Source organism: Pterocles gutturalis, unplaced genomic scaffold (genome assembly GCF_000699245.1).
Source record: "Pterocles gutturalis isolate BGI_N339 unplaced genomic scaffold, ASM69924v1 scaffold24038, whole genome shotgun sequence".
Lineage (NCBI taxonomy): Eukaryota > Metazoa > Chordata > Aves > Pterocliformes > Pteroclidae > Pterocles > Pterocles gutturalis.
In genome coordinates this window covers 327-15,829 of record NW_010123694.1, presented here as the reverse complement: position 1 = coordinate 15,829, position 15,503 = coordinate 327, and the positions used below count along the sequence as shown (strand labels likewise).

The window sequence follows — 15,503 nt, the reverse complement described above, 5'->3', positions numbered from 1 at the left end:
CCTGCATCCCTTTTTTTCAGAGGCTGCTCTTCCTTCTGCACTGCCCTGAGTTCAGCCCAGCTACTCATCCTTCCTGTACTCTAGGAAGAAAAGCCTACATGTGGAACAGCCATCTGCACCACCTCCATCAGCTTCAGCCCCGTCCTGTCACCCCCCTGATCTATGTCTGACTTTATAGATCCAGGTCTTCCACAGCAGAGTCTATTTCTTCACACTTTTTAAGGGCCAGAAATTGTTTTTAAATTAATAAAAAGACTGCAGCACCCTGCCATATACAATGCCTCCACTTTGTGGTCTGAGTAGATACAGTACCTTTCATTTTTGAGTGACAGTCCAGCACTGGGTCATGACAAATTGTGCATGGCCACCATGGGCGTCTGTTGAACTTGGCCCAAACAAGATCCCCAACTTCATACTTCACTGGAGTAGGTTTCTTCTTGGCTTGGATCTTTGGGGAAAAACCAGAACACAAGAAATCACTAAAGCTCCAGATGCTTTTAAAGAGATTTGCCTCCCCCCTGTGTGCAGATTACATCTGGCCACCAGAGACATTTACATTAAAAAGCAAGTCCTGATTTTACTTAGCAGCTCCTACACCTTCAAAGAACACAATGGCTTTCCCCATCCCTCTGAAAGAACAAAACAATAAACCAGTGTTTGAGAGGTGTTTTGTTATTTTTTTAGTAAGGAACATGACCTCTGGTAAATGACTGCACTCAAACTTCACAGTTTGAGCAGGTAAATATTTGGAGTCACTACCAGCCCCGATTACTTCACTAACACCAATCTGTTAATTTCAAAGGTTGCAGTGTACAGAAAAAGTAGTAGGAAGAGACAATGAAATACTCCTGTCTGGAAGAAGGTGATGAGGACAGCAAAATAAGTGTTTGTCAATCACAGGAAAAAAAGAAAAAGACAGTATATACAAGCTAATAACTTTCCCGCTTCTCCCATGTGCTCAGGAAAAAGCTTCACCATTAAGTATTTGAAACCAAAGGCAGGTACAATCAGGAAAAAAAAAAAAAAATCACGTCTTAATTTTTAGTTTATATGAGCACAACTGCCATTGCTCTGCCCCAAAACTACAGAGCAGGAGAAAGGGAGCACAAGGGCGGTCATCCCCCCTCTAGGGGACAGACAGACACAGACTTTGCTTGTCTCCAAAACCTGCCCACAAGCATTAGCTCTGTAGAAAGACTCCCGAACCCATTCTGCTTCCCAGGGCCAAGCAGCAATCACAAGAATGTCAAAATCTTTCAACACACAAAACCCTAACGCTGCTTAATGCCATTTCTGCCTCACTATCAAAGAGCACAGAGCAGATCCTGTGCTGTCTGCTCAGCACGCACACACCCTGGCTGGATGCTGCACAACCAGCGGGACTGCTGCCAAGAGGAAGATTCAGGAGCTTACTGACATTGTGAATAATTGAGCCAGGATGGGGTACAATAGGTTTTCAAGGAATACAGGAGTCCCCACGCCCAGCTGTGGAGTATCCTGCCTGTCTACCAGCACCAGCCAGCGACCTGTCCCAGGTGGGTTCAGCATTAAGAGCTGTAAGAACTGCTGCAGCTATTATTCTTGCCAATAAGCATCAGCAATATGCTTCTCATTACAGCTGTCACAGCACAAATACGCACCTTCTCACTTCGCTTCTCCATCCCGCTCACCACCCCTCCCGAGGCACGCCTCTTGCAATTCACAGTTCAACATCCTAGCAACTAAAATGCAACAGACCTCTCTAATAAAAGGTACATTCTGCTTCAGATTGAGTTTTATGGGTTTTCTTCACGTGGTTAAAGAAAGTACAAAAGGATAAGCTCCTCCATTACATGAAAAAAAAGCAGGTAACGATGTTACAGACTACATTGCTGAAATTCTTCTCACTCAGTCATCAAAAGCCACGCAATAACTTATCACTGAGCAGGAGCTCAGGAACCGGGAATGTGAATGAGCACCAGGCAGGGGGCTGCAGACCCTCGCTCTGCCACTGCCCTGCTGCAGCCTCCGTGCCTCCACTGCACCACAGACACAGCCCTTCTGGAATCCATGAGCATGGGAACCAGAGGTCCTGCCCTTGTTGGTACTTTTAAAAATGCAGATGCACTTTCAGATGGAAAACCCCTTTTTGGTCCATTTCCAGCTTGTGCTCTCCTTGTAAAAAAATTTGCCTCCAATTTTTTTTTTACACATTTTTCAACCCTAGGCTTTAAGGGGCATATGTATATCATAACTGATGATCTCAACCGCAGTGCATAGTACACAGACGATGCATGTGCACCCTGCTGACAACTGTCACCTGAGCAGTCATCTGGACAGAGCAGTGTAACTATGCTGGAGATTTGCCAAAGCTACTCACACCGATCCACCTGAGGGACACCACAACCCCTGCCTAGAGGCAAGTCTTGCATCTAAATCAGCTCTTTGTCACCCTCTAATACCCCACACAGGCACGAAAACTAGGCTTTAAAGAAACTATTCAGACAATGCTTAAACAGCTAACTCGCTTTCTGCAGCCATTCTCATTCCTCCCCAGTTTGCTCTCTCTCTTCCCCAGCACCAGCAGTCAGATGCTGGCCTCATGAGCACCCACCACAAAGGCCCCACTGGTGCATCTTAAGAGGCAGATCAGTAGCACACCATGTTCTGATGCCCCAGGAGGAGTTCTGCAACAGGACACACTGCAGCAGGTCACTGTCTTGTACTGTCTTCTTTCCACTCCCCCTAAATCCCCACCACCCGGCCAGAGACGCCTTTACATTAAAAAACACTAGCAGAGGAGTGAAAGCAGCACTTATCATTTCCAGGTACAGTACGTCTCTTCCTTTAAACTCTGCTGTGCGATGCCAAAATCACAGCCCCAAAGCACACATTTCTTGGGTCAGAATACAACAATTTCATTCTTATCACAACATTCACTAGGCCAAGATCAAACTGATAATATATCCTGACGGCAAAAAATTCAGCCCTGCAGTAATGGTGACTTTTCTGTGAGCTAGGGAAAGCCCGGTTTGTTTTGTTTTTTAAACACAACAAACTTGAGATGCAACCCCTACATATGGTCAGAGTACTGTTTACCTACAGAGCATGGAAATGTCCAAGTGTTTAAATAACAAAAAAACTCGTGAGCCACTGGCTACCATGTAGGTACACCATGCTGTAATTCCAAGAAATTCAAAGCAGGTAAGAGACTGGTTTAGCAAGCAGGGGAAAGACAGTGCCTTGGTCATTTGATGAGCCACAGCAGGGTTTTTGTGCTGTTAGACATTCTCCTAAAGGGAGTGAGTACTGTCTGCTGTGTTATCAACTCCGTGGCATTCATTTGTGGTTCAGATGGGACAAGCTGTAGTCCCAACTCTAGACAACACACAGTATTTCATATCACTTTGTGCTATTTTTGGAAAGAACAAAAATGTATCTTGTGAATGTTTTTAATCAAACCCCCTCCACCAATGCAAGACCCCAAAAATGAGCACTGATCACTGAGGAAGGGAACACAAGCCAAGGTTCATCAGAAGGATTACACAAACACTTCTATCCTGAAAACCACCTCCTGAGTATGTACTATGCCAAACACACCAGTCCTCGCAGTCCACTAAGTGAAGCTGAGCACAGACTTTCAGTATTTCAGGAGGAAGGAGGTTTCTCATAGACAAGACAACTACACAAGCAGTACCTCTGCCCTCACGGAAATGCTTGGCCAAAATAGCCTTATTATAGTCTATTCCTGACTTAATTATAAACATGACATTATCCAACAAAGCAAGGGACAGAACATGCTTTTGGAGAAAGGCTGGGGCAGCGAAAGAGAGCGTGTGCGAGAAAGATGGAGAAAAGCATGAAGGAAGCCACTGACCCCCAAGAATAATGGATCAAGATCCTGCCAAGCCTGTTTCAGGCATGAAGTGGACAGAATCAAAGCCAAGAAGAAAATAAAAGGAGGCGCCCACATCCAAACAATAATTAAACAATACAGTATAAACAATGACACTTAATAGCCTTTTCCGCTGAGCGTGCAGCCGATACCTGCCCAGAGCCCTGCAGCAGCAGCAGGGGATATCTCACGAGCAGATCTCACCACACTAGTAGCTGCCAGGTAAGTCACACCCGGCACACGAGCTGGCACGTACATACATCAGCCATACATCAGCACCAGGGGCAGCAAGCAGCAACAACTCAACTCTGCCCCATAAGCTCCCAGTGCTCTCTTCAAACCTTCTCATTCCTGGGGCAGCAACTCTCGTGCTTCTCCCTGCAACCTGTCTACCACCAGGATTGCAAACATGGTCTTCCCAGTACCTACTTCTAATTAGCTAGAACTGCAAGCCTGGTGAGGGGCAGTCCACTGTCTTCACCACCACTTTTTTTTTTTTCTTTGAAGTTCAATGATCATTAGGTTTTTTCCTGAACAGGATAAGATAATGAGGAGTTCATGTAATTCCTACAAGCCACAAACCCCATTCTCAGATACAGCTGAACTGGCTGAAGATCAACAGCTCTTTGCAACAGAAAAAAAAAAAAAAAAGTCTAACAAAGCAAACTTGAGGTAGAGATGACATCTGAAGGCACCTGGATTAGCCTGGGCCAAAGAGTCTGCTTAGAGGAGTATCCACCAACACAGCCAGCCACAGAGCTTGTGACAGGCAAGCCATGGGACGTGACGCTCCCAACTCCTACCATTTCACCATCGCACAACAGCTTACTCACCCTCTGCCCTCACAAAGGAGGGGCAGCAACTGGGGCAAATTCTCTCTATTAAAAACACTCCCAGAACTAGCCTGGAAGGGTGTTGACAAAGCTATCCCAAAAGTTTTCAGCAGATGGTGTTTCCCTCCAGCTACAGTTCAACCTCACCGAGTTAACCTCTAGTTTGAGACAAAGAGCTCAACCTCAGCCCTCTGAGCTCAGGCTTATCCTTCTGTCTGAGTCTGTACAGCTCCTGTCACAGGGAGGTCCAGATCCTTTAACTCTGGTCACAGAAACAAAGAAGCTACTGCTGCTTGCAGTCGGAGATAGTTAAAAGTGCATCTCCTACCACTGTCCTGCTCTTAAAGGCGGGAGGGTGGAAAGAAGCCCAGGTGATCCATTCTTATTTTCCTCAGCTCCAACATTCATGCATTGAGAAATGAATGAATACAGGTAGAAGGAAAGAAGATAAGAATTGGGAAATAATCTTTGCTTGTGAATATGTTGCATGAAAAGATAAAAAGGAGATGAGATTAAGAACAACACTAAGCAAAGTCAAGAATCAAAATTAACCGTTTGTGATGAAAGCCAAAAAATAAATTCTCATTAGCAAAGATTCTTGTTTTAAAGAAGTTTTTCTGAAATCAAAACCAAATCGGTTGTGAAAAAAATACAAAACTGAAAGAAAATTAAATTATATCTACTTCATAGCTTAAGAAGCATTTGAAGCCAAGCAAAAAGAGGTCATCAAAGTTTCCTCTGTACAAAGTAGCATTACAAAGCATACGAGCTTTAAGCCTTCAGAGAGGCTGCAATGCCGAACCTGCACGGGTGCAGGCAGAGCAGCAGCCCTCTGCGCTCTGTTATGAGAAAGCTTACAGGAATAAATCTCCGCACAGGGAAAGGGGCAAGCCCAACTGGAGTAAGTATTTAAGAAAAAACCACCCAAACCACAACACCTGCACAGCCTATCTGCTGAAACCATCACCGCCTTCACCAGAATAATCCCTACTCTGGCACTTAACTTTATGGCAAGCTTCGAGTCAAACACAGAAGCCAGAGAAGACCGCTGGAAACCCGCACGCAGCCTGAGCTGCTGCAAAGCAGGGGACATGCTCTTTGTCCCCCCACTGCTCCAGTCCTCCTTCAGCTACAGCTCTGCAGTGAAAAGCAAACAGGCGTCTGACCTACATTTGTGTCTGAAAAAGTATACTACCTCTTATCTGGGACTATTATCACACAGAAGTGTTAAATACTCACTAATTAAATATTCACTAGCAAAAAATACAGCAGCGATTATGATACAAGCCAAACTCCTGTTATCTACATGCTGTGGATATTTGTTGTCTTTGGCCAGTTTTTAGAACCCTTTTCCAGGCTGCGGCAGCCTGCAAACGCAAAGGGTGCTACGTACGTATGAACTACCGTGACAGGTTAAAGTAAAGAGAGCTGATTGCTCTGCACTGGGTAATTCATGCATCCTGAAGCATTTCTAGCAAGTCCAGGAGGCATAAACATACAGATTTTAAATAAAGAATGTACTGATGGGAGAACACCAAGCCTCAGACACCAAGATAACTGGTAAACAGCATCCCTGTTTCACTTTCTTAAGAGAGATAATTATGGATTGAATAGAACAGCAGTGGAGTAGAAAGCCTCGGCACTTCAGCATCCTAATAACCAGAAATGCACCTGACAGCAAGGTTTGAGGACAGCAGGAGGAGGAAGTGGGAGAGAAGGGGTACAATCTCACCCAGATCCCCAATGGAAGAGAAATCCACAGGCACACAAACATGCAGAAGATTTCAAACCACTGCCAGGAGCCTGAAGCAGAAGACAGACCCTCACACTTGCTTATCTGCATATATTTTAAATTATAAACCAAGTTCTCTTTATATCTGATTCTTTTAACCAGCACTAATTGTTTAAAGCAAGGGAGGAACCGCAGGCATTACCAGAACTTTGCTAAATCTCACAAAGAACAAATATCAACAAATATCTTTTTACATCAGAGAACTAGCAATGAAACACAAACTGAAAGCAGGTCATCAGATCTGCTCCCTTTTCAGCCTCACTTCTGTGCTCCTTTTTATATTATCAAATTGTTCACAAGCAAGACATCTGATAGACAATGTTCATTTTCAGAAATGAAGTTTCTAAATCCATGAAACAAAAAACAGATTCAAACTGTGCAAAATGAAACTTGTCTATTCCAATTTATGTATGTAAGCTGTATCCATTACAGCTTAAGCTGTAACCAGAATGAAGCAGCACTAAAGAACACCACGTACACGCAGTAAGAAGAGTGAATACCATATTAGAACCTTAACAGCTAAAATTTGGGAGTTTGGGTTGAATTAAATGTGTAATTACTAACAGTTGCTTGTTGGTTGTTTTGTTGTTTGGGTTTTTTTTTTAATTCCATGGGCTTCTTTAAAAGCAACAAACATTCAACCAGGGCTTGCAAATTTAATCTTCTGCAGAACTCATGATTCGCTCACACAGGAAAAGGAGGCACAATCCCACTTTGTTAGTCCAAATGCAAAAATGTCACTTACACAAGATCGTAACCTCTTGGTTCAATGGTTCAACCCAACTGAATCATTTTTCCAAAACAAACAAATAAAAAAAAAATTTGTTCTATTCAGATAAAATTAAGTTTTAATTTGCATCTACAATTTCAACTGCTTTTGCTGACTATCTCTACAAAAAATTAAATGGGAATTTCTGAACACCAGCAGTGCAATAAACTTAATCTTGTGTTTATTTATTTCTTGATATCCACCCTTAGAGCCATGCCCTGAGTAAGGTTCACGCTTCAGTCATCAGGTCCTGCAAACTTACACTTCAAGAGGCTTCCTAACCTTTATGTTGTGAGTCCAGCTTCCTAAACACACTTGTGAGGATGCTGTGAGAGGACAGCCAACTAAAATTAAGAGGAATCTGACTTGTTTCCCTGCTGCTATTTAGAAATCTGTGGGCAGTTGCCACATTAGCCACAATACTAAGTCTGAACAGGTGCTTGGGAAAACCAAACAGCAAAGTAACATCAGGGCAAGCGGAGCAACTATTAAAAGGGAGATAACCACCTTGCTCCTCACCCTTCTCACATTAGGCAACAGGCAGGTTTTTATCTTTCCAGCAACAGTGGGAGGGAAAGTCATGAATACACTCCTCCAAAACAGGAACATGGAAGCTTCAAGCAGGACTCGGGGCAAGAGCTGCACTGGACACTCAGTTTCACGACCCGGAAAAAAAAAGCTGGAGGTTTCCAGTGCGCTGAGGTATCTGTGCAAGGAATTCTCCATTCACTTTTTCCTAAAAAATAGCGAATGAAAAGGCATCCCATCTTCTGGCTAGTGTGCAACACTGTGTTGAACTCTCTATCCAACTCAACACTTCTGGTTTCTCACACACAAAAGTCAAATTCTGCATGTCTGAAAATGATAAATGAGCCCCCAATGCATCAGTTCCGATCAGTGTCTGAAAGTTAATACAAGTTACATTGCTATTTTATTACCTATAAAACTGGTTTTTTTCTGAAGACCACAGCAGCGTGAACAGACCATCCCCAGCAGCACTCGCAGCTGTCCGATGCCGTACATAACCCACAGAACAAGTTCCCTATCAAGAACTCGCGCAAACAAAGCTTTGCTTGGCAACCCCACCTGCTGTTCCCTACCCCAGCACTCCACCCATCCGCACCCCACGAGAACAGAGCGGGACATGTGGAAGCCTCCACAGCTGGAGACACACTGCCCTTTCCCTGTGGTTCAGCCACCGACAGCACCGCCGAACCACTGCCTTCCCCGACACCACAGCTATCAAAAGCTGTGCCCCTTCCACCTACAGACCTGCTGCTTCACACAGAGCCACGGCAGGAGCTCAGCCCCAAAGAGGCAGCAGGCGGATGCTGCTGGCTGCCAGACAAGCCATTTGTTTGTGGATCGCGTAGCTTTGTCACTGCCAAGGCCACAGCCAGACCGACAACAAGCTGAGCAGGTCCACTTGGTACAAAACTGCTGCTGAGGCTGTGCTGTGGGCAGAAACGAAGGTGCCAGGCCAGGACCAGCCTGCCCTCACAAGTGCTAGGAAAGAGATGATACACAAGGACTTTTCTCACAATTTCTTTTTGAGATTCTTCCAAAGACCTGGGTGAGATAAATCTTGATGCAATCTTAATAGTAACCACAGAAAGTCAGCAAGTAAACTTTAACGAGTGCTTTTCCCTTCTTCAATACAGACACAGCACACCGCTGAAATCCCTCCTGGCTTCATCAGTGCTTTTGGACACACGAGAGATGGATGCACACCAAGTCCATCTTAATCACTGTTGCACATTTAATCACTGCTGCAAAGCTACTGTGAGTAGCCACAGTGAAACCAGATTTCTAATTTAACAAGAACAGAGAACTTCAGCTGGCATCTGCCAGAGGTGTCAGCCTCTGCCTCCAGCACACGGCAGCATCCTCCCCTCTCCTGGGCACTGGAGCCAGGAGCACCTGCCCAGATCAGCCAAAGCAATGACCATGCTCCACCCAGGATCGAAGCAGTGGGACACTCAGCCCTTCCCATCTGCCTCTGCACAGCACCACAACTCTGCAGCCGCACCACCATTCAGCTCTCTTGCAGCTACCTGCTGGGAGGAGTGGGACACATTCCTGGGGAGCCCAAACACACACCTATGCCCTGCATGGGTCCTTGGTAACACTCCCACTGGCACCCTGGTTCCTGCACCACCGCCAAACCTTGCAAACCTAGCAGGGAGGCCCCTATAATCCCCAGGCACAACTGCAAGGACTCATGCATCTCCAAACCTAAAAAGCAGAAGACCTCTGCCTCGACCTCCTCATTAGCCCACAGGCTAAAACATGAGCTGCTCTTTGCAGCACTCCCTGCAGAGCAGCGGTACGGCAACGCTGTCACAGTCCTGTCTCAGAGCACACCAAAAAGCCCTAAAATCCTCTGCGCCAGCACCAAGACATTTCTTTGATGTCCCCACGCCAGTTTCCAACATCAGCTTGACCTTAACCCATAACACCGCACTCACGCCCACACACCCGAAACTAACATTTAAACTTCCAGTAACTATTTCAGCAAACTGCACCTTTTATCAAGCATTCTTGCAACACTGAGAGCGGCCCAGGGGATGGCACCCCTGCCTGCCGCGCAGTACAAACGCAACATTACACGTGACTCAAGGCAAAATTCACACGGGTCAGACGCTGCAACTAGCATTTGCAACGTGTTCCGTAACTCAGCAGTCTGCAAACCCACAAACAGAAAAATACTCTGACGCCATGAAATTATGTGAAAGCAAGCAAGGCTATTGTTGAGAGGTCTAAATTCACTAGACAAGTATCTGCACCTGGGAAGTGTTTAGGGGTCCGCAAATCAGTAGAGGTTGAAAACTGCTGCTCTAATTCAAAGCAGACTCTTACAGACCTTTTCCACCCATTAACTTGGGAATCCTGGCAATGTCTTAACGACCATAAAGGATTTAACTCTGATTTTACTGAGCAAAGACTGCATTGCACAGCACAGATGGCTCCATGAAGACAGAACAAAACATAGGTCATATTTTTCTGGTATTAAAAATGGCATTAACTTTTTTTTTAAGCTCCCAGGACAAGCCGCCCACTCCCCCCACCCCCGATTCATTTTCTTTCTTCAGGTGTTTCTATTCCCTGATCCTTTCTAAATGCCAGAGAAAATAACTGAAAAAACAATCAAAAATTACTACATACAAAAACAATGTATAAGAAGCTGTCAGCCACAGGCAAGAAAAACAGGAGTATATGCTAAGCAACTAGACTGAAAGTCGACCATCACCCATAATACTAACTTTTGAGTTAAGAATGTCTTTTTAAGAAATATTGTTTCAATTATAACTCAGAAAGTACCACTTTTTTTTCTTGGGGCTTAAGCTTGTTAATCACATTCAGGGTTGACACCTCGTCAATGAATTACAGATTTGTTAAGTTAACATGGGGAAATTTAAAGAAAACCTAATAATCGCTACACACCACAGAGTTTAACCCACTTCTGGGAATAGGGTGCAGCGAGGTGCAAGGAGAAGCTGCTCTACTGCAAGAGGCAATCAACAAATCCATGACTTCAGGCACAACAGAACTACCTTGCCCTGAAGTCAAACACTACTGCTACAGCTTCAACCCGAGCCCCTACCATTGATCTCGGCAAGGGCTCAGAAGAAGCTGCAACAGCAGAACTAGCATCCTTGTACCCTCAACAACATAAGATATGTTAGGAAAAAAGGTTCAAGTTCTGGGATATGCACTTTTTCCAAAATAAATCGCCAGCACCTAACTACAAAGACACCAGAGACAGCAGGCCTTGAGAGGCAGCATGCATCCTAAAAAAGCACCTGTAAAAGCTGATTTTGCTGCTAGGGTTGGCCATTTTTTTCCTATAGCAATAGCAGGCGATGTACTAAGTACACCACACTGTACGGAGCAGAGCTTCACTGCTGAGAAGTCTACACTCCTCTGGCAACAACCTTCCCTAGAGACTTGAAGTATTTATGACTGCGGACAGTATGTTAACCAGGACATCGCTTGAACAGAGTCTCTCTTAGCCAAGCTTTAAAAAAACCAGTTTTAAATATAGAAGGCAAAAATGACATAGAGGTTTCTACCATGATATTCAGCAAAACCTCACTATTGGGACTGTCCACTCTGCAAGAAAACACCTCTGGTTTTACTATGCGCACACAGACCTGTTCAGCTCCAAAGAGCTGCATGGCCCCATATGAACTGTGAAGGCATCAACCATTCAAGTTTGACTTTGCATGACAGGAAGCCAGAATATCCATATTTACTAGAGAAACCACATTATTTTCCATAACATCACCTAAACAGACAGAGATTTTGCACTTAATCAGCAATACTTGATTAGAGAACAAATATAAATTAAACAAGGAGAGTAAGAGCAATCACAGCCAAACGCTAAAACAAATAATTCCAGGATCCAATCCGCTGCACAGGAGAGCTCCAGATCCTACAGACTGTTCTGAAAACTGCAATCACTCAAAGCAAGCTGCTCCTCACACCTCGGGCACACTGTCCTGCCGTGGCAGCATTGTGGCAGCATCGTAACGCCCACCACTCACACCACCACAGGAAAAGGCAAGGCAGCGCTATCACATCATGCAAGCGCCAAAGTCATTAAAGACCTCCAAAATTTATGGTCAAGCAGTAACAGAGCCCAGGACAGTGCCCTAACTGTGGAAATACCCCTTCTTCTTGACGCCCACCACAGCTGAAGTCCTTTGCGGGTACATTTAGATCTGCTTGAGACACGAATGCAATTCAGTACAACGGCCCAGCAGATGCCCGCAGCCTGCGTGGCCAGTCGAGATGCAGCTACATGTCCTTTTCTGAGGAAAAAAAAAAAAAAAAAAAAAAGGTGTTCCCAACAGTGTAAACCTTAGTGGCAAAGTGATGTGTGTGCAAGATCAGATGCCCAGGGACAGCAGTCTACACAGCGCCTGCTCTCACCAGGTGCACGTAGAGGGAGACCATGCCCGCAAGAAGCACAGACAGCCAAACAGAATTAATCCTCCCACCAGGAAGATGTCAACCGACCAAGGAAATTTATGTTCCCTGCTCAAACAAACCACTGCCATGCCTACTGCATCTCAGGGATATAACATTACCAGTAGTTAGTTGCACCTCAAATCAACAGTCTGTAGTAGGAGATTCTTTCAAGAACATAGCACATATCACGTGGTGCTGGTTCCTTTATTCTATTTTTAGCAAAGAGAGAAATGGCACTAGACATGTCAGCTAATAAACGAAGAACCAGAGCAACCCTCCTACAGGGACACACACACTTTATAACCAGAGTACTCTCCCACAGCTGCAGGATGCATCAGAACTCTGAAGTTCATCATGGATTAATCTAGGCTTACAGAGAGGATGGTGCTGGCCTTCAGTACTTTTAACACATGCATACGGCATGGTTCTGGCAAAGCAGAAACCTTCCAGAAGCCCTACACACACATATGCCCTACTCATTTCTTACATCCAGCCACTGCAAGTAGCCATCCTCAGCGATGAAAGATCTGCCTCTGGATTTCCCTGTACCTCATTTCCTCACTGCCATTACCCGAACATCACTCCTCCAGTGTGGAGCTGGACAACAAGGAAATAGTACGAGAGGAATGAAAGGCAAGACTAAGTGAGTGCCTCACACGGGCTCTGCACATCCTGCAGCCTGAAGCCATCAGAGTCCCATGGAAAAAACAGCTTGTGAATGCGTAATCGTACACTGCATAATGTGCATGCACCAGGAGTGGCACACACGTACTCGAAGGCAAGAACTCTCTGCTTACAAGTGCTCAACGCTACAAACCAAATGACCCTAACATAGTTTGTGGGTAGCAACTAAAAAAAAAAAAAAAAACCAACAAAAAATCAAAGCAAAAGCCAAGAAACACGGCTACACAAAAAAGCAACTTCAGCACAAGAAGTCTGTCAGGAAAAAGTCCACCTGCTCCAATTCCTAAGCAACCGAGCTTAAGACCTACAGCACACAGTCCTTGCGTGGCTGCACACAGCCTCCCCAGCACTGGAGCCTGGGCCCAATTCTTTCTCCAACCCCATACAATGCCGTCCAGGGCCTCTATAACTTGCAAAGGCCAGGGAAGTGCTAAAGACAAGCTTGTATCAAGATGGTAAAGAAAAAAAAAAAAAGAAATTAAAAAACAACTGCCCATTTCAATTTAAATGGTGACAACCCAACACCAACGCCATGTGCACAGGGAAGCAAGCCACCAGCTGCCCACAGTCACTCTACCATCACTTCTGGAGCAGAAATAAGATCCAAATTTGCTTCTCTCCAACACAAAATCTGGCAATAGCTGGCGGGAGCACGGGCGAGCTTCAGTCAACCTTAACTAAGATTAACTCAACACTTAAAATAGTTTCACTTTAGAATATGCACATCCCTCTTTACAACTGAATGCTACCTGAGCAACCTCTCCCCTGTTTGGTGCAGCGGATGCCAGGGCTATTAACGAATCCCCATGCAAAACAATACCTGCCAGCCACCCCACTTGCCCAGAGTCATTACTTAAATGCTGACCTTTGCATCCCACTAAAGACTAAACCAAGTGCTGTCCCTTCTGCTGGAAGCACTCTTGGCATTTTGGAAATCAGCCTTTTCAAAGTCGAAATGATCCGCGTGAAAAATTCAAAGCTTGTAAGGGGCAGACACAGAGGTCCTAGACACATGCACACTTTGCTCTTGGCGAAACAGGAAGTCTGAGGAGCAGTGGGCACACTCAAAACCGTGAGCTTCAAGAATAAAAGCTCGGAGAAAGCCCTGCTGTAAGGTGGAGGAGCTTTATCATCAGGCTAAGTAAAAGGGATTATCTGAAAAAGTAACAGCCACCCTAAAACTAGCAGTACAAGACTCCCAGGGGTTCATGGTTGCTGTTTTGAGGTGATTTTTTTGTTTTACGTTTCAGCAGGCTATCAAAAATAGTTTATTCTAGTTACCCAAATACAAATGAGACCAGAATTAAAGGTCTAAATGAATACACAATCTGAAAAGCAAGCCTGGTTATTTCTAGCTACTATGTCATGTTCAACAACTAAAAGATTTTTAACTGTCATTAGTATATTGGCACAGAGAAAAAACCCTGTCTCTTGCCATCTCACAAGCAGCAGGGCTAAAATGAAGGACCACTCAAAACAACCTGCATTTGCTTATTAAAGGAAGGTGCAAGACTCAAGGAGCGAAGGATCCCAGGCTGGTCAAAAGATGCTTTTCTTGTGTTTTTTTTTTTTTTCTAAATGCAGCTAGGCTTTTAAGTCACCAGAGCAATTCAGTGAGGCTAATGTGATACTAGGGCAAACAGGAAGGCAGTTTTACTGAAAAGTCAAGCCCTCGTTGCATATTCAAATAACAGGTTCAATCACTGAGAGTTCTGTCACAGTACAAGCTGCAGTTCCGTGGAGCAAGTTGTAAAGCCACTGACAGCAGACGCAAATGTTGTGAAAGTACCTCTGCTAGCTTTCTGTCTGTGAGACCCTCCCACAACCGCATCACCGAGCACGTCTGCTGAGAGATCCCCACTTTGCTCTGCAAAACAAAGATTAGTACATGCACAAACCTCAGACCAACAGCAGCCTCTCACTCCCAAAGACTGAGTCTCCACAAGGAGATGGATTCTTCCCAAGGTACACTCAAGAGGATCTGCGATCCAGAGCTAGAGCTCAGCCTAACCGTGCCACGAACAAACTGAGCTGCTGTCAGCATCTTCCCAAAATCGCCCCTTCCGTGGGCACTCGGTGACAAGTGCTGCCCCACCTCCCAGAGCACACAGCACTGTCTGTTCCCGAATGAAGACAGGTGAGAGCAGGTATTCCTCCCCAAGTATGCACCAGTAGCAGCTGGCCAGCATCAATGGCTCTACTGAAATCAAACAGAGCAAGACAGTTTTGGTGTCCCATGCTGTCGTGAGTCAATTTTCACACCCCGCATGAAGTAATGCTTAAAACCCAGAGTATCCTCCGGTAAGAAATCTTAAGTTTGCAAAAACATACTTAAGAAAGACAAAAGAAAAATTATGGAAGAACTGCAGGAAGCATATGTACATATCTGAAAATTAAAAAATCATGCTGAAAACCATCCAAAAATTATACTTGTATTCAAAAGCACACTATACAAAAAAAGCTGACTGCACCTAGCTCCTTTCAGAACTCTGAAAAGTTCAGTTTTGTTTCTTTTTCAGTGTGTGCGAAAAACTAAAGGAATCTGTGAGTGTAGGGAGAAAGCAGAAAGAAAAAAAA

At 44.8% G+C, this 15,503-nt stretch overlaps 1 protein-coding gene across 1 annotated transcript in view; it reads right to left on the bottom strand.

Moving 5' to 3' along the window:
- The window catches only part of NSD1 (nuclear receptor binding SET domain protein 1), a 52,917-nt gene extending 40,690 nt beyond the window's left edge, over positions 1-12,227 (bottom strand). Inside the window, exons 1-2 of the mRNA XM_010078013.1 lie at positions 12,204-12,227; positions 313-448 (exon numbers count right to left, since the gene is read on the bottom strand). Coding sequence (XP_010076315.1) covers positions 313-448; positions 12,204-12,227 — 160 coding nt within the window. The remainder of the gene's footprint in view (positions 1-312; positions 449-12,203) is intronic.
- Positions 12,228-15,503: the final 3,276 nt, after the last annotated feature.